The following is a 17349-nucleotide window of genomic DNA, read 5'->3' as shown; positions in this document are numbered from 1 at the left end:
ACGGCTTTCCTCCCGCGACTCCAATTGCAGGCGGCCAGGAAGTGAGATCACGGCTCAGGCGGTTTAAGGGAGGCAGGGAGCCTGCAGACACCCAGCAGAGACGGGACAGGGCTGTTCGCAGCCTGCCGGGGGCACCCGACCCACCGCCATGGGCCAGGGCAGGCTCCCGGCTCTCCTGAGGCTGGCCTGCTGCCTGCTGCTGCTGGGGGGCTCCAGGGGCCTGGGTAGCCGAGGGACGACGCAGTGGCCCTGGGAAGAGGAGCAGGACCCCATGGCAGAGGGGGAACCGTGGAGCGGGACAAGGTACGAATACGTCAAGAAGCATTTGGGAGCTGTGGGTGCTCTCTCCAAGCAGTATTGGCGGTACCTGACATGCAAAGTGTGGCAGGAGGGCTGTGAAGAGGAGGAGGAAGCGTCCAGTCCCAGCCCAGGTAAGCACCTTCCTCCTTTCTCTCCCTCTTCCATACCCCAGAAAAACAAGGTCCAACACCTTGCTTCCCCCAGCTCCTGTGGACGCTGCCTTTCCCAAGGGTCACTCACTACCCTGTCACCTCCCTCAGCACGCCCTAGGTTGCCACAAACACGTCCTGCTTTCCCCTGCTGTGTCTCACTGTGCCCACCCGAGCCAGCTGCTGCCCGCTTATTCCCCTCCGCACAGCTGGGCTGCTGGTGGGCAGTGTCTTAAGTCCCTGCACGCGGGAGGAGGGCTGCCATTAACCGGGCTCAGCTGAACATCCACACCAAACCCAGAAAAGACACTTGCTGGAACGCCTCTGTTCAGACTGCTGCCCTTTCCAGGCTGGGGTCTGCCTCTGGTGGGACAGGATTACCTGGAGATCCTCTCTGCCTGGTACTGCAGCTTCAGCGAGTGCTGCCAGACAGGAGACTGCAGGGTAGTCAACAATATGACAGGTAGGTGCTGTGCTGGATTTGGGAGCGCCCAAGCAGTGCTTGTCCCTGCTGCCTCTCCCTTGTCTCTTGTTGATTGTTTGTGGGTTTTCTTGGGGAAAAAAAAAAAAAAGTGTATTTTGTCAGGGGCTGTGAGGTGAGCAAAGGGCATTTCTGAGCAGGGGCTGAGCGGGTGGGAGGGTGAGGGGTTGAGCAGCTAAATCCTGGTTCCCATTATTCATTTGTAGTTCTGAGACTGCAAGAGAGTTTGTTCCTTACTGTACAGCATTATCTGCTCCAGTTTGCCATGAGCCCTGCCTTCATCTGATACCTCTCAGGCATGCACAGTGGGATCCAAACTGGCCCGACATCCAACCCCAGGTCAGGAAGGTACACAGAGACCTGCATGTAAAGCCTGCACTGGTGTCATTGTATTTTGCTGGTCCTTAGACTTCTGGTATCCATAACCTCTGCTGGGAGCGAATGAGGGTCTTTGGATTCAAGTGCTCCCTGCAATTGTCAAACACCTCCTCTGCTTCCCAAAGGGAAAAAGGAGTCAGTGGAGTATCTGCATCTTTCCGTGGTCAGTGGCTGATGCAGGCAGGGTACAGGCAGCCTGTCTCATTGACCCTGGGGGTATAACACCACTTCAGCCTCCTCTCAGGCAGCCCCACCAGCAGGGCTGGGCGGGCCTTATGCCCTTCCACATTTTCTTCTCTTACTGCTACCTGCAGCAGCAGCTGGGCTTGCAATTTCAGGCTGAGCTTTTGCTCTCTCTCCTTCAGGGCTAGCAGCAGACCTCAATGGGCAGCTCCATGGGCAACACTTGGCCAAAGAAGTGGTCATCCAGGCAGTGCAAGGGTTCCTGCAGACCCCACAGCCAGAGAAGGCTCTGGTCCTCTCCTTCCATGGTTGGTCTGGCACAGGCAAGAACTTTGTGGCTCGGATGGTGGCCAGTCACCTGTACCGGGATGGGCTGAAGAGCGAGTGTGTCAGGCTGTTCATCTCGCTCTTCCACTTCCCCCATCACATGTATGTGGATTCATACAAGGTGAGAACCAACAACACTGTGCTGCTGTGGGATGGCCCAGTGTACTGGGTCTGTCTGGGATGGAGTTCATTTTCTTCACAGCAGCCCATAATGGAGCTGTGTTTCGGATTTATGAGTTATGTTGATAACACACCAGTGAGCAGTGCTTGCACAGCCTCAAAGCCTTCTCCTCCCAATCTGGCCCCCACAGTCAGTTGGCTGGGAGTGCACAAGGAGTTGGGAGGGGTCATGCCAGACGGCTGACCCCAACTGACCAAAGGGATGTTCCATGCTATTTGCTGTGGTGCTCAGCAATAAAAACTGAACAGAGGAGGTTTTGGGGTAGGAAGTCAGTGCTCGGAAACTGGCTGGGCATCAGTCTGTTTGTGGTAGGTGTGAGTGGATGCCTTTGCATCACTTGCTTTTCTTTCTTTCTTTCTTCTTCCTCTTTCCTTCACTTACTAAACTATCTTTATCTTGACTCACTTTTTCTCTTACTATTCTTTTCCCTGTCTGACTGGATGGGAGGGAATAAGCAAGTGGCTGTCAGCTGGGGTTAACCCATGACATTGCGGCTTAGCCCCTGCACGGTGCTCCGGTGGCACTGACAGCTGCTGGGCTTCTCATGCTCCTCCCTGCTGCTCTGCAGGCTCAGCTGAAGAATCAGATCAGTGAGACTGTGCAGCGCTGCAAGCAGCCCCTGTTCATCTTCGATGAGGCAGAGAAACTTCATTCCAGCCTCCTGGATGCCATCAAGCCCTTCATGGCTCACTACGACAACAAGGGCAAGGTGGATTACAGGAGATCCATCTTCCTGTTCCTCAGGTGATTTCTGGGCCCCCAAAGGGATGGGAAGGATCAAAGTGATGGAGTTCATCCCCTGAGGTGTGTGATATGAGGGGCTCAGGCTGCAGGAGAGGGGAAAAATGTCTAGAAAAAGGCAGTTGCCTCCATGGTCAATTTTGCTTACCGATGCTGGGCATCCTCCCTGAGTATTTTCAGGGGCATTTGCAGGAGGAGCTACGGTCTGGCTTAGCTGAGACACCTTATCCTGTGTCTACGCTTTGAGACGAGGAACCAGTGAGAGTCAGAGCTAGCACGGTGTCACCCTGCACAGCTCAGCAGGGAGATCACATACTCCAGGGAGCACAGCAGATCTCGATGGGAAGTTCTTGTGCAATGTGGCACTGTTAGTTGGGAGCAGGAGGTGGGGAGTTCCCACTGCGTGGCTGTGGTTGCAGGCTGAGGTGCCACTGGTCTGCTGTGCTGTGAGGACTGATCTGGCATCAGTTCATCCTGTGGTTTAGTTGGTCCCTTACCCATCCAGAGGGAGAAAGGACTTTGGCATGCGCACACCCCAGTGCTGTCCCTGACCCAAGCCTAGGTGGGATGCTTCACAAGGGAGAAGTGGGACATCTCAAAACTGGGATGTGAGGAAGGCATGTGCCTGAAGTAGGCAGTGGGAAATGCCAGAAGAGACAAGTATCTTGGGCCCCCTTCAATTGAGGAGTTACAGCCTTTACCTTGGCCTTGGAAAGAGGCATTCCCACAGGCTAGAGGTGGACAGAGCATTTGCTTTCCATCTCCCACTCTCCAAGCAAATGTTCTAATCTCCAGGTTTGGTGGTTCCCAGGAAGTTTCTCTGCCCATGGAGGACCTGTATATGTGCCCAGTGCTTGTAGAACTGACAGTATTTCAGTCCTACTTGTGTGGGCCTCCTGGCAGGAGCCATGGTGGAGGGGGCAATTTCTTCCTTGTTGCTCAGGGCAGGGTGGATGTGGTGCTGGCTGTGCTCAGCTGACCTTGTGTCCTACCTGGCAAGCCATGCAGGTCGGGGGGGTGACCTCAGCCCCCTCGTGCAACCAGGCGGAGTGGAGCAGGGTGCCTTGCACTGCAGCAGTGTGTAATCCTGGGAAGGTTTCGTCACACCCGGTGGCAGTGTGACACAGACCTCTTGTAGGAGGGCTGGCTCTGCCCCAGGGCTCCTTTGGACATTGGCCTGGTCCTGCAGCTTTGGCCAGGTTTGGGGGATAAAGGGGGATTGGCTGCCTGTCCTCAGGCAAAAGAGGCTGTGCTTCTCTCATGGGATGTGGGAGCAGGATCAGTATAAGCTGTTTTCCTCCCCTAACAAGGCAGCAGTGGGGTGGGAAACAGTGGTGGATTTTTAATGTTGCCTCCCCTCCATTTGAGGAATGGGTCCAGAGCCTCTGACATGAGAGACAAGATTGGTGCAAGGTCTGTCCCAGTGCCTGTCTGCCTCTCACCTGTACCAGTTCTGCAGTCAGCTGGTTCCAGTATTGCCTGCTTACTGGCGGTGGGGTGCTGGGGCTGTTGCCTGAGCTGTTGCAAACCTCTCACCAGCACTCGGGGGGCTGCCTGCCCTTGATCTGCTTTCCAGGGTGAGGGGCTGCTCTGGGAACCTCAGTGGCTGTCAGGACCTCCACTCCCCACCATGGAGCTGCCACCACAGTGTGTGTCCAAAGTAGTTCTCACATGGGAACTGCTTTGGCCTTCACGCAGGGGGTGCTTTGCCAAGTCCTGGGTTGCCACTTGAATCCCTGCCCTGGACTTTCCCTTCTAGTGAGGCTCCCGCCACGTGCTCTGCCTTCTAACTTGGGCTTTCAGTGGTGGCTTGTTGAGGGTTTGGTGTGCAGCCAAGTGTTATCTGTGAGGTCGATGGCATCCCAGCCAGGACACAGGACTGACAGAGATAGAGGATTCTACTGGCTCCTGGTCACACCCTGAGAGAGAAAGCATCTGCCACAGGCTGTGAGCTGGCAAGATGGAAGATAGCTGTACAGATGCCTATAGAAAGGGGCAGTTTGGGAAGAAACTTGGCTCCTCCATGTGCTAGTATTTCAGATGCTGATCCTACACTGCAAATCCTTCACTGCTAAGAGAACTGCTGAGGCCTGTCTGCAGGTGAGGCTGTTGGCAGCTCTCAGTAGTTCATCTTGGAGGGGACATGATTGAATGACTTCCCTCCTGTGCCCACAGCAATCTCGGTGGCAACACCATCAATGAGGTGGCCCTGGACTTCTGGCGAGCTGGCCGGGCACGGGAGGAGATCTCCATGGAGCTCCTGGAGCAGCGGCTGCGGCTGGAGCTGCAGGAGCCTGCAGGTAAGAGTTGGGCTCGCCTGTGGGATGCTGTGGGTAGGCTGCCTGCAAACCTGCCCCTCTGCACTGGCTTCGGGCCTTGCTTACACAGTCCCATCCACCTTGTGCTGCCCAAGTGTGCGTGCTTTATTTCCAGCACCCCACCTCAGGATTATTTGCGGCATGAGCCCCTTCCCTCATCCACATGACCAGAGTCCCACTCATGAGGCACATGAGGAAGGAGCTGTGAGTCCTTCTTACCTACTTCAGCCCTGAAAATGGTTGTATTGTGAACGGCAGCCTAACACTGTACAGGAGTATCAAGGTTTCTCTAGGGATTCAGGCTTCTTTTGGCCTGAGATGGGAAAGCTATAATGTCTTTCTCTGTTCAGACTAAGTGCTGAACAGCTCTTTACAAGTGGGTGTCCCTCTCCCAAAACATATGGATGAGCCAAGACAGGTCCCTGCCAAGAGACAAGCCTGTTGCAGTGAGATGACAGTTCCCAGGTGAAGCTTCTGAAGTTTGTTTGTCTTGTTTTGCCACAGAGAATGGTTATGCCCACAGCCACCTCCTCAAAGAGGACCTCATTGATTTCTTCGTGCCATTCCTGCCCCTGGAGTACCACCACGTGAAGCTCTGCGCGCAGGACGCTTTCCTGGCCAGGGGACTTCCATACACAGAGGCAGCCCTTGATGAGGTGGCCAGGATGATGGTGTTTGTGCCCAAAGAGGAGAAGCTTTTCTCTGCACAGGGCTGCAAATCTGTATCCCAGCGCATCAATTACTTCCTTCCTTGAACCCCAGGTGGGACTACACCAGTGGTGAAGGTGGTTCTGCACTCTAGAGCTGCTCTCTTGCACAAGGTCAGGCAGGCAGGTTACCCAGCCATGCCCTCGCACAGGGACACGCGCTTAACCCCGTTACTCGGAGGGCTGTTTGCAGGGAAGGAGGTGCCCCCTGCCCGGCCTTACTCCTGGGGCACCAGGACAGCCTGCACTTGGCTGCACCTCAAGTCTGTCCAGTGTTTAAGTCCCTTCTTTTAGCAGGCTGTAGCCTGAAGTGGTGATGTGGTTGTGTTGACAGATGCTGTGCTTTATGGGAGTGGGGATGTCCAAGTCCTTGGTTTGTTACTATGTGATGAAGGCAGATCTTGGAAAGACTGGTCCTGTTGGGACAGTGCAGCAGAAGCCATGTCCTCACCCTGTCCCCAGTTTTCTCTGTCGCTTTACAAGACTGCACAGAACTGTTTTGCTTGAGTATTTTTCTCTGTTGCTTGTCCTGCACTCGAAAGGTTTCTGATGCTCAGGGACGTGTGTGCCAGGATTGTGGTTTGTTCAGGGAGGCCCTTCCCTTGAGAAAATGACCATAATCTCCTCTGGAGATGTCAAATCCATAGCCTCTCCCTTTGGAGTGTCCCCCTCTCACTGGAGTCTTCTGTTGTATGGAAGCAGCCACAGGGATGAGGTGATCTTCTGCTGAAATTATCTTTCTAAGCAATTTGGTGAAGAGCCTTTTTGCCTCACTGCAAAATGAAAAAGGGGAGACTAATTCCCTTTTCAAGGGCAAAGGGCGGTCGATGAGGATGGTGGCTGAAGGAACGGGCTGCAGCTGAATTTGGGTTTTGAGGGATGCAGTAAGCTTGGGGTCTTTCAGTATGTTGCATCTGTGGGTTTTTGGCTGATATCAGCATTACTGCACTAAGGGCCTGTTTGCTGTCTGGGTACTTGCCAGGTGATAAGTATGTTGCAGCAGGACCAAAAAATTTCAACAGTCTTATGAGAATCACTGCGACCTCTAGGTCCAAACTCCCTTCCAACAGAGCTGTGCTGGGTGATGAGGTGAAACGGCACACGCCAAGGACAGGGCTTAGCGTCCTGGACACTCCACGTGCAGACCTTTGGTCTATTTTAAGCTTTGAACCTCACTGCAGTGCCAGTGATGAGCAGCACGACCTCTGGGAAAAGATTGACCAGACACACTTACTAGTCCTGCAGACTTTGAGTTCGTGTGTCCCTCTGGGCGTGCTAGCTCTGTTACCTAACGAGGCTTCATAGTCCAAGGCAGGAAGATGAGCCAGCTGCTCAGCTGATGCAAAGTTAGTTTAAACTTACCTGTTGTCTCTGGACTGGACCTTAGGGCTTGTGCCAGCATTCACTGTTATCGGGCATTTCCGAGACCTGATTTACGGTCAATCTCTTAATCACAAGTGTCAAACCTAAAGCTTCAGCCTGGAAACATCAGAGGCAGAGGCAGGTGGGGAAGGGAGGACACGACCCCACATAAGCACACCACTCAGGTTGTGCTTTATAACGTGGGCAGAAAGTTGAGGAAGTTGTTAGCTGGAGTTAGTTGCTTAGAAGGTTGTATAACCCAGGATCACCTAGGGTTATTTTTTTAAGTTAATAGAAAAGAATCTTCAGCTGCTCAAGTTAGGCTGGTGCTGCTTGAAGGGGAAGGAAGTCTCTTGGGCGGCTGTTTCACCAGTGCAGGGCTGGCATGAAGCTGGCATGTTGAGCAGTTCTTACTCCATTACTGATGGTGTTGCTAATGGAGGCAACTCTCACACTTGACCACACAAGGCCCTGCGCTCCGCCAGGTCACACAGGGATGTTTCAGAGGTAAGCAATTATGTACCCAATAGTGAGACCCACTCTCCTCTGACCACTCCATGGCAACACTAAGCTTGATTTTACAAGCATAAATAAAGCTACTGCTTTTCTTTGCAATCTGGCAGAATTAAACTATTTCTCTTTCTTACTGGTTTATAATAATCTTCTCTTTTCTACCCAAACCAACAAACTTCAGGGTAGTACTGAGCAGCTTCAAATATTCCTTAGGAAAAACATGGGGTTTTGCCAATAAAATATTGCAACCTTTATTTAAAACAAAATGCAAATTGGCAAAACTTTGTGGAACAACAGGCAAAGAGGCCCTTCAAAGGGCCTTATTTACATCAAGTTTAACACTGTTTGCAGTTCACAGTCAGACGATAGTGAGAGAATTAAATTAGAAAAACAACCAAAATATATTACAATAACAATAAAAACAAAAAACAGTTGACAACACTGGTAGAGTGATCGGTGATTAATGTGTTTCATTTTAACCCATTCTGCTCTCAATGAGTTCACTACTGATGCAAACAGCGTGCGGAGCCCGTTGGGCTTTACCTCCCATGCACAACAGACACAGTTGAAGAATGACCTCCTTTGGTACAGACATTTCTTATCATGTGTAGATATTGTCAGTAAGTCAGGTGTCCCATAACCTCTTACTTTCCACCACCAGGGAACAGGCTGAAGGTTTGTTCTATGCTGCGGGCAAGCAGAGCACAACCCCAGTGCCCACCTGAGCCAGATGGTGCCACTTGTGCTGAAGCAGGAGGCTTCCAAGCATGCTGTAGTCATGACCCTTGGGTTCTCCTGCCAGCCACTGATTAGGAGTAGGGCTCAGTGTTTTACAAGAGAACGCAGCAGCCTGTTCTGTTTGCAGAAACAGTCTTCTGGATTCATTAGTGCTTGTCACAGCTGCTGATGCCCAAGAGCACCCACAAGCACTATGCAGAGTGCCTCAGCTGCTGGGAAAGCCTTAGATAAATGAAAACAGGCTCCAAGGTCTGGATTTCCCTACGCTATGACTGCACAGCATAGCCCATCCTGCCTGCTCTTGCGCCCACTGCCTTTCAAGGAGGGCTGCTCTGTTACTGCAGCAGTTCTGGTGCGGTTGCTGTCCCATGCTGTGGGGTTTAGTTCCCGCACAGTGTGCCATAAAACTCTTGCATAAGCACACCTGATGAGATGTCAACACACGTGTGTCACTGTCTCACTGACACAAGGCCAGTGGTGCTCAGGAGGGATGTCCTGTGTGAGAAGGACAGGAACAGGCAGCCTTCTCCTCTCCCACTGTGTTTTGCATCAGCAGCACTGCTCCATTCAATTCTGTTTTCCCAGTGGCTAAATTTGACATAGTCCCAAGACCCAGGCTTAATTCAGCTTCACCTCTGTCCACACTAAAGACAATGATTATACTGAAGTGTTGCTGTCAGTCAGACAGCCAAGTGCACCACTTCTGGGGTTAAAAAGGGTGTACAGTGCAGGAAGAAAAGAGAATTGCACCTGTGAGTTGGCCAATTCCCCACAGTAGCTACAAAGAGAAAGTGCCCCACGTCAACTCACTTGTGTGAGTGCATGCTTTGTGCTTGGTGTTTACCAGGCCCTACATGCTGCCATCCCTTGTTGCAGAGAAGACTACTTTAAACTCTAGCCCATTCTAGTGCAAGTGAGAGAGCCTGGCTGCAATAACATCCTTACCCCACAAGGCTTTCTGACAGTGGTGAGGAAAGGAAACACAATAGGAGTTTATGCCTTGTCCCTTACCCTGACCAGTAAAGCAAGAAGTGCTCTACACTGGCACAAATACCAGGGCTTCACCAGCCCTACATTACTTTGAATGTACTGTACAAGGCTGAAACCAGCAGAGAAGCTGCCACTGTAGAGACCTTTAAAGCCAAAAGCCAAACCTACCAAAAGGGAGATGGAACTTCAACAATTTTAGGTGAGTGGCTGCGGAAGGAAGAACAACTGAACGATAAATTTACAGCAGAACCAGCTTTCCAGATACCATCCTGCTGCTATCCTGCCAGAGGGCAGGGGGGAAATTCCAGTTTGGAAATAAAACTGTGAGGCAGCAGAAGCAGAAGCAATTCTACAACCTCCTATTTAGGGGAAATAACTCTAGTGTCAAGTCAGCATTACCTCTGCCACCATCTACCCACCTGATGTAAGAAAGACAACAGGTAAGAACAGAGGGGTTTTTCCACCACAGGAGGGATCAGATCTGAATGGGCTCTGTGACACACAGAGGTTGTGGAGTCTCCATCCTTGGAGATACTCAAAAGCTGTCAGGATGTGGTCCTGGGCAGGTGGCTCCTGCTGGAGCAGGGGCCTGGGCAGGGGTCCCTTACAGCCTCCGCTGCTCTGTGACTGTAAAAGCAGAAGCTGCTTCAGCTGTGTTACTGCCTACTGCCCAGTGCATCTGTGTTACTGCCTACTGCCACTGCCCATCACCTCTGCTGTAGGGAGAAGAAACTGGGTGGCATCTGAAAGGAAGTGGGGATGACCAGTAGAGGAGAACAGTCCTTTCTTGGGGCACCGTTAGTTTCTTCAGAAACAGCTGACAGAGGCTGGTTGTAGAAGCTAGACATTTCAGGAATTGTTTCCTATTCTATCATTTTTGCTGGAGGAAGACTGTCATTCAGGGAAAAAAAACCCAAAAGCTTCATTCAAAATACTAATCAGAACTGGACTAACAGCCTTAAAATGTTCTGGTTAAAATACCTTTCCCCTGAGAATCACTTCAGTTTCAGTCTGTTTGTCCTAGGCTGAGCAGTAGTACAATGATGAAACCGATTGTCTGCCATGGCAAACAAGACTTGCCCTTCTGCCCCAAAGAAAGCTCCCATACCTGTTAAATCCTCTTGATTGTTTGAAAGGCCATGTGAAGCAATATCACAAGCTGCCTTCCCTTTGCAGGTCACCTTTCCAAAGACAATTAGTTTGGTGTGCAGTAATGCATACCTTCAGTGAAGATGGCTGAAAGAGATAAGGTAAACCACAAAAGCCCTCAGTAAAGTCTACATGATAACGGTTTGGTACTCCGCCTTACAGGTGAGCATTGCTGTGAAAGGCCCTGGTGCAGCTCCCCCCAACCTGCTAAATGTCCTACTGCAGAACTAGACGGCAGGTTTTTTTGGGTAGGCTTGGTACTGACTGTATGTCAGGATGAGTAACCCACGCTGTACTTTGATTTGTCCCCACTTAGGTACCAGCTCACTGGAGTAAAACTGAGATGTTCAGTCACTTAATGCCTTAATGTCAGCTGGGGTGGAGGAGTTGCCTTTTTCTTCTCCCCTCATCATTTCACTTACTTGAACAGTGAAGCTCACGTGGTCCTTTTTGCCTCACATACTGCTCCACCAGGGTGCATTCATGCGTTGTGACACAACTTCATTTACCACAGACCAGTGATAAAATGAGGATTCTCAGACATCATTTCTAAAGATTGTCTCGCTATGCTCCATGGAAAAAACAGGGACGCTCACTGAGGCAGCCCAGCCTATTTCCAAGCACCAACAGGGCAATGATCCTAGACAGAAATGGAAGTGCCCATCTTGCAAATTCACACCTGTGCCCCAGCTCAACTAAATGCTCAAACTACAAGCAGCACAGTCACACTTTAAAAACAAGTTAAAAAAGCATTGTAGCAAAAAATAAAAGATTTAAGGTGCAAAGCAAGCGAGATCCTCTAACATCACCAATAGTGTGAAGTGAGCAGCAGCATGCAGGGTAACGTGTATTTGGAGCCAGTTATCAGGCCTGTTTTCCATTTCTCACAGATCAAATTAGTTGAGGTCTTCCTACTTGCCAGTACATTTACATCTCAGGGAGTTGTGCGTATAGGCAGAAGACCAGCTTTTTGATGCCACAACAGTCTACAACTAGCACTAGGACCAAGGAAGACAACTTAAACCACACAGCTGCATTCATTGCTAGTAGGCATCAGACATCGGAAACCATAACCCAGTGACAGCGCTTCAAAGCAAAGCCATAACATTTGTTGTCACATCTCAAGCAGGGGAGGGTGCAGTTTATGTGAGTGTTCCCTTTGCCACAGCATAAGATTCTGATCTAGGCTTTAAAATACAGGAAGAAATAAAAAAGATGGCTGTGGTTCCCCTCTGCACTGCCATACACAGTCACCTTCATATGCCAGGAAGCTGGAAGCCTGCAAGACCAGGAAGCACTACAACAAATCTCAGGAAGCCCTCAGTAGGAAGCATTAGGCCAAGATAAGGGACAGATCCAGAGAACCCTGCAGCAGTGAGGGTATGTAATGGGCAGGCCAGGCTGTACTTCCTGGCTCTCCAGCTGGCTCCGCAGCACTGTGACCACTAAAGGAATGTGGAGAACAGCCAGGGCTGGCAGAAGCTCTGCCTTACCTACCATGGGTCCTCAAGGTGATGAAACTAAATTGGGGAGTCAACCTGGTAACAAGACAGAAACAACCTAGAGCTTAAAAAAAAAAAAACAACCAAACAAAAACCACCCACCCCAATAACTGGCAAGTTGTGCAAGAGCCCCAAACTACTCACAAATGACCATCAAGCAGCACTGGTGCAAGACCACTAGAAGTAAGTATCAACTGAGTCAAGGCTGTGAGGTGGGGAAGGGGGTATTCCAGTGGTGAGTCTGCCCAGTATCCCTGATGCTTCCGATACAATGCAGATGAGAACATGTGGTGGATGAGGTGGACAGGAGGGAAAAGGGGTAGTTTAATATATTAACTAATTTTGCAGTTCTCATTACAGCAGCAACAGTGCTGTGGAAGTAAGCCATCTGGGCTAGTGCATCCACCTCCAGCAGCAACAAATACTGTCAGTGCATTAGACCTTTCTCCCAACCGCACGTAACCTCCCTCTTGACGGCTACTCCAGCACAGACTGCTCAGCACTTGGTACCAACAGAGCCCCAGTGCCTTTACTTTGCCATGTCAGGAGACCAAAGCATATGTTGGCACAGACAGGGGAGGATCTGTACAGCCGAGTGGCCTGCATCACTACAGTATTCCAGCTATCGCACATCAATTCATCCTTTGCAGAGCTAGAACCTGCCATTGATACTCCTGCCTTTCCAAGGGAGAAGCAAGGAGCTTCCTTCCCTTGCCATACCAAGCAGATCAGCCTGACTAGGTAGGGACAAACACATGATGTTTTGCCCCTTACAGCTTTAATCTACCCTCTCCATCCCCATTTTTTGAGATGAAACTGTAAACGTGAGAAGAACTCAGTGATCTGAGGTACTTCACATACTCAAGTATCAGTCTTTCCTTTTGAAAGCATCAGTACAGAAAAAAAGTCCCCCCCCTCCCCATGTGTATTTCTCTTACCCAGACTGACAGTAGCTACCTTTGCACCACATCGCTGATTTCTTGGACACATGACAATAAGTTATTAAGGACGGGGTTTGCCCCAGGGACGCCAGCAGCTGCTGAAGAAACCTGCAGTTCCTGCAGGCTGAGTTCCAGTTTGCTCACGGCTTCCCGGAAGGCAAATTTGTTGCGCGTATGTGGGATGCAGTCCACATAGCCTGAGCAGTAATCCAGCAGCTGGTGCCCTGTGTCCACCAGCTGGCTGTTTGGCGTTGGCTCGGCGATGGCACTCGAGAGAAGATCCGCGCACTCCAGCAGTGCTTCCTTGCTGATTTTGTCTGTGGAGATTTTCTCAGCTGCCTGTTTGGTCTTTCTCAGCGCTACTTTTGCGCCAGCTGTGCCATTGGCCAGTTTCACTGGGGAGGTGGAAGACGATGACAGAGGCACTTGAGGTGGAGGCACCACAGGCCTCCCAGATTTTCCACCAACAGGTGCTGCTGCTGCTGCCTTCTTACTCCCTTCACTTGATTCCAGTCCGTGCTGCGCTCCCGCCATGTTGCTCAGCTCTTCTGCTGCATCTGAGCAGGCAGCTGGCTGTTGTAGGAGCCTCATCACTGGTGGTGGAGGTGGAGCACACTTTGGTTTTACCCGTCTGGGCCGGTCCCTGTCGCCAGAAGAAGTGACCTGATGCTCAGATAAGAGCTTAAATTTATTACCCTGAGAGTCTGTGCCAATGAGCTGCACATCTGCTGGAGTGTGTTTTAGATTGGGTGAGATTAGGACTGGCACTTTGTGGTTATGAGTGGTTGGAAGTATTGCTGCAGCCTTTACTGGAGATGACCACCCCGGTCTCTCACCATCCTCAAGGGCCCCTTGCCGTGGGCCACTGTTTTTTTCCTTGCCCTTAGGAGCTGCTGCTAGCCCTGGACCCTCCTTGTCTTCTGATGCAGAGGGGTTTCGGAAAGGGAGTGCTGCGGCACCCCTCGGCAAGAGTTTTGCTTTTTGTCTCTCTCTGGTCAAAGCAGGGCCTTCTTCAAACTTTTTGGGAAGCAGGTCATGGCCCCTCCCCGAGCTCTCATCGGGCTGAGAGGAGGTGGACACTGTCCGTTCCAGCTGGAGTTTTGATCTCTGGGAATTTCTGGGAAGGGTCATTGCCATCCTATCCTGCTCTGGAAGCCCTGAGGACATGGAAGATGTAGAGTTTGACCTTGGAAAAGGTTTTGAAGGTTCTTCATTGCCAGTGGGTTTTCCTGCTCGTAAACCCAGTGTCTTTTTAATCAAGCGTGGTGTAAAGAAACCAGTGATGCCCGACCACCCACCACCAGTGCTTAGGCCCCCACCACTGCTGGTACCAGTGCCATCATCGTTGTAGAGGGTCCTCTGCGCAAAGCCCCCACCATAGCACTTAGGTGGTGCTAGGCTTGCGTCCTGCTGCGTGGGAGCAAAAGAGAACCCATCCACATGCTGCAAAGAAGCAACAGATGAAAAGTTACCCGTCAGCTCATATTTCTTATGTGGCTGATTCTCCATCTCCCGGAAGGAACTGCTGCGTTTGGGAGGTGTGGGAGCATTTCTCTTCTTCATAAAGGAGCTGAAGAAGCCACCTTTTCTGTCCCTGGTGAAAGTGGTCTCTTTGGCATCCTCCAATAGGCTGCTGGGTGACTTGTCCCTCTGCTTGCGAGGCAGTGCAGGAGACCCACTTGTTGCCTGTGTGCTTCTGATAAAACCTAGACAGAAAAAACAACTGTGAATCTGCAAAATCAATTTCCATTTTCACCTCCCTATCCTGCAGTGCACTTTATGGGCCTGGCATATTCAGCTGCCCAGATTCTGCAGGTTCTGCTTAGAGAAAGGTTGAGAGGAAATTAACACTTTTATTTTTGTGCAAGGGTGGTGTGTTTTTTTTACTTTTATCCCACTTCTGCATGCATGTATTGTCTCTTGTCTAAACTGAGGAGGCCACTTAAGAGAAAAGGTCAGGAAAAGACAGAGTTGCTCTTTTCTCCCAGTTTCTTATTCCCTTCCTGTATTTTTTTGCCCCTTCACCAAATACCACAAGTATAAAACAAAATCTGTTGCTGCATTGTCAACCTTAGTTTTGAAGCTGTCATTTAAAAAAAAAAAAGCATCAAAACTAAATTCTAAAGAAATACAGTGGGATTTATTAAAAGAACATTGAACAAGCTGCAGTGTTTTGTATTTGCTAGTGAATAACCGGACTGACGAGATGGCCGACAGCCCTGATGACACAGCAGTACAAAGCACCTTGCCCTGTTGTGCTGGGCTTTTTTCTGTTGTTTTCTTCTTTTTCTCTGACACTGATACCAGCAGCAAGTTTATCCCAGAACGCATGGCCTCACTGCCACTGTCCCAGTGCCCATACCTGGTGCTGAGCTGGAAGCGGAGTGCTCCACAGTATCCTGTGTTCCCTCAATGTTCTCCTTGTTCTCTGCCTGTTTCTTCAGTGTTCTAGTCTTGGAGGGAAGCATGGGCAACCGGGGCAAGTAAGGAACTATGGATGAGGAGGAGGCTGCTCTTCCAAGCTCCTCTGCTACCTCTGTAAGCACAAACAAAAACCAAACCAAACAATAAGGGAATAGCTGAAACAGAAACTGGCAGAGGAAGAGCAAAAGAAAATCTGGGTCTATATGGCACACCCAGGCTGGCAAGAAGAAAGAAATGACTGAGAAATACCTAGTTCATGGATTTAGTTTTTGCTCAAGTCTAGAGGTATTTAAGGTAAGATGTTTGTTTTTCACAATATTTTCACACTCAGTAACATCTTCATGAATTCAGGAAAACAAAACAATGGTAGGATCTGTGCAAAAGGCCTAGTATGAATCTACTTTTTTGCTGGGTTAAGGGTTGCTCAAGAGCTAAAGTCAGCACTGCCTCTGTTTTCAATTAAGGTGGCTTCTTGTTGATGCTCCTGGGATCCCCCAAAAGATAAGTCCCCCATGGATCTGGGTCTAAACTGCTCTGCTTGAAGCAAAGCCCTGCATTTCCCCATTAGAAATGAAGACTGCACGTTCGCTTCCCAGCATCAACACAAGGTATGTGATTGAAAAAAAAAAAAGAAAACCAAAAAAATTCCCCACAATCTCCTGGCCATACTGAAGTTGGCATTTGTGGGCCACTTGATGGGCCTGATATAGATCCACCCTGGTAGAATTCGATCTGGTGTGCTTTTTCTGTGGTAGGGAAGTGGATAGATCAGCTTCGTATTTAATTTAAAAATTTAGAAGATGCTCAGACACTTCCGCTTGTTTGCTGCCCAGTATCACATGTCTTGCCAGTATTTAACTAACTCCTAGTGGATTATATTGGAGAGTTGAATTGTGCAGATTCGCTCCTCTAAGTAGCTAAGTAGAAAATCCAGGGATTAAGGAAAACTTGAAAAATGAAGGCTGGTAGAAGAGTATTTCATGACCTAATTGCCACAGTCAGCAAAGGACTGTGACAGGCATATATCTCTCTCTCAACATCACTCACTATTTCCAGCTCTTCAGTTTGGGAAACAAGAAGCTTCCTCTAATAAAGGATACTATATTTTTTAAATTAACTCTTCAGCATTTTAGTGTTCAAATGAAATTATACTGTCACCTGCATTGCTGTATGTCTACACGTTATTCAGTATTTGTTCATCAAGTAAGAGAACTTATTTACCTACTTATGGTTAAGAAATTAACTAAAGGATGAAGCTTCACCACAACCTCCACTGCTAGCAGATGAGCCTTAAGGGCCTATCCATAAGCATAGCACTCTGGACGGAAACTTCCAGTACTGTTGCAGAAACAAAGCAGCAAGGGCTCTCACCCTCTGAGATGCTGGAGTCGTGGAACATGGTTTCAAAAGCCTGGTGGGTCTCAGCAAAGGAAGGTCGGTCTGGTGGGTTCCACTTCCAGCCTGCAATGTGAGAAAGCAGCATAAGTCTCAGTGTCTGAAACAGGTAGGAGATACTTTATTCTGTGCAAGGAGAAAGAAAATACACAAGCTTTCTCATCTGTAGTCAGACTCTGATCTCCTACAATTAAACAGGCTTTACAGTCATTCACAAAAATTAATTCACAGCAGCAGTCACCCTACCATATCCTAACTAACCAAATCTTGAGAGGAAGGAACAAGTATTAAAAATCCCAGCTCTCTGCCGACTCCACTATTTTTTTTGGGTCTCCGTATCCCTCTTTTCTAAATTTTTGGGGCAAAAGTGAATTCCATGTCTGCTACCCTGGCTGCTTAGACTGAACGTACATCTACCCCAGTCACAGATAACTGTGGGTACAAAGCTCCAGGCACATTCTGCTCACATGCTCTTAATACTGAAATTCAGTCAGAGCCTTCCAAAAGGAGAATGTATGTATAGTGTGGGTGGAAGAGGAAGAGAGTGCACTGATCTGAGATGGATCTTGG

General features: G+C 49.7%; 2 protein-coding genes across 5 annotated transcripts in view; one reads left to right on the top strand and one right to left on the bottom strand.

Annotated features, from left to right (window-relative positions):
- Nucleotides 1–148: 148 nt before the first annotated feature.
- Nucleotides 149–5813, top strand: TOR3A (torsin family 3 member A; the record flags this gene model as incomplete). Its single annotated transcript, XM_080623738.1, has 6 exons — nucleotides 149–431; nucleotides 799–912; nucleotides 1674–1939; nucleotides 2568–2743; nucleotides 4916–5040; nucleotides 5563–5813. The coding sequence occupies 6 exons, from the start codon at nucleotides 149–151 to the stop codon at nucleotides 5811–5813; spliced, it is 1215 nt and encodes a 404-aa protein (XP_080479864.1).
- Nucleotides 5814–12972: 7159 nt separating this feature from the next.
- ABL2 (ABL proto-oncogene 2, non-receptor tyrosine kinase) overlaps nucleotides 12973–17349 on the bottom strand; it is a gene marked incomplete at both ends in the record, with an annotated part of 45355 nt that continues 40978 nt past the window's right edge. The window contains 4 exons of one of the 4 annotated variants that reach the window (XM_080623478.1): nucleotides 12973–14117; nucleotides 14433–14666; nucleotides 15323–15496; nucleotides 16756–16845. In XM_080623478.1, the coding sequence (XP_080479604.1) occupies nucleotides 12973–14117; nucleotides 14433–14666; nucleotides 15323–15496; nucleotides 16756–16845 (1643 nt within the window). Of the gene's footprint in view, nucleotides 14671–15317; nucleotides 15584–16755; nucleotides 16846–17349 lie in introns of all 4 variants that reach the window. The other 3 variants (XM_080623476.1, XM_080623475.1, XM_080623477.1) reach the window with 3 other exon arrangements.

Source organism: Psittacula echo (assembly GCF_963264785.1).
Source record: "Psittacula echo genome assembly, chromosome: 7".
Lineage (NCBI taxonomy): Eukaryota > Metazoa > Chordata > Aves > Psittaciformes > Psittacidae > Psittacula > Psittacula echo.
Note: the sequence above shows the minus strand (reverse complement) of the source record. Positions and strands in the feature narration are given on the sequence as shown.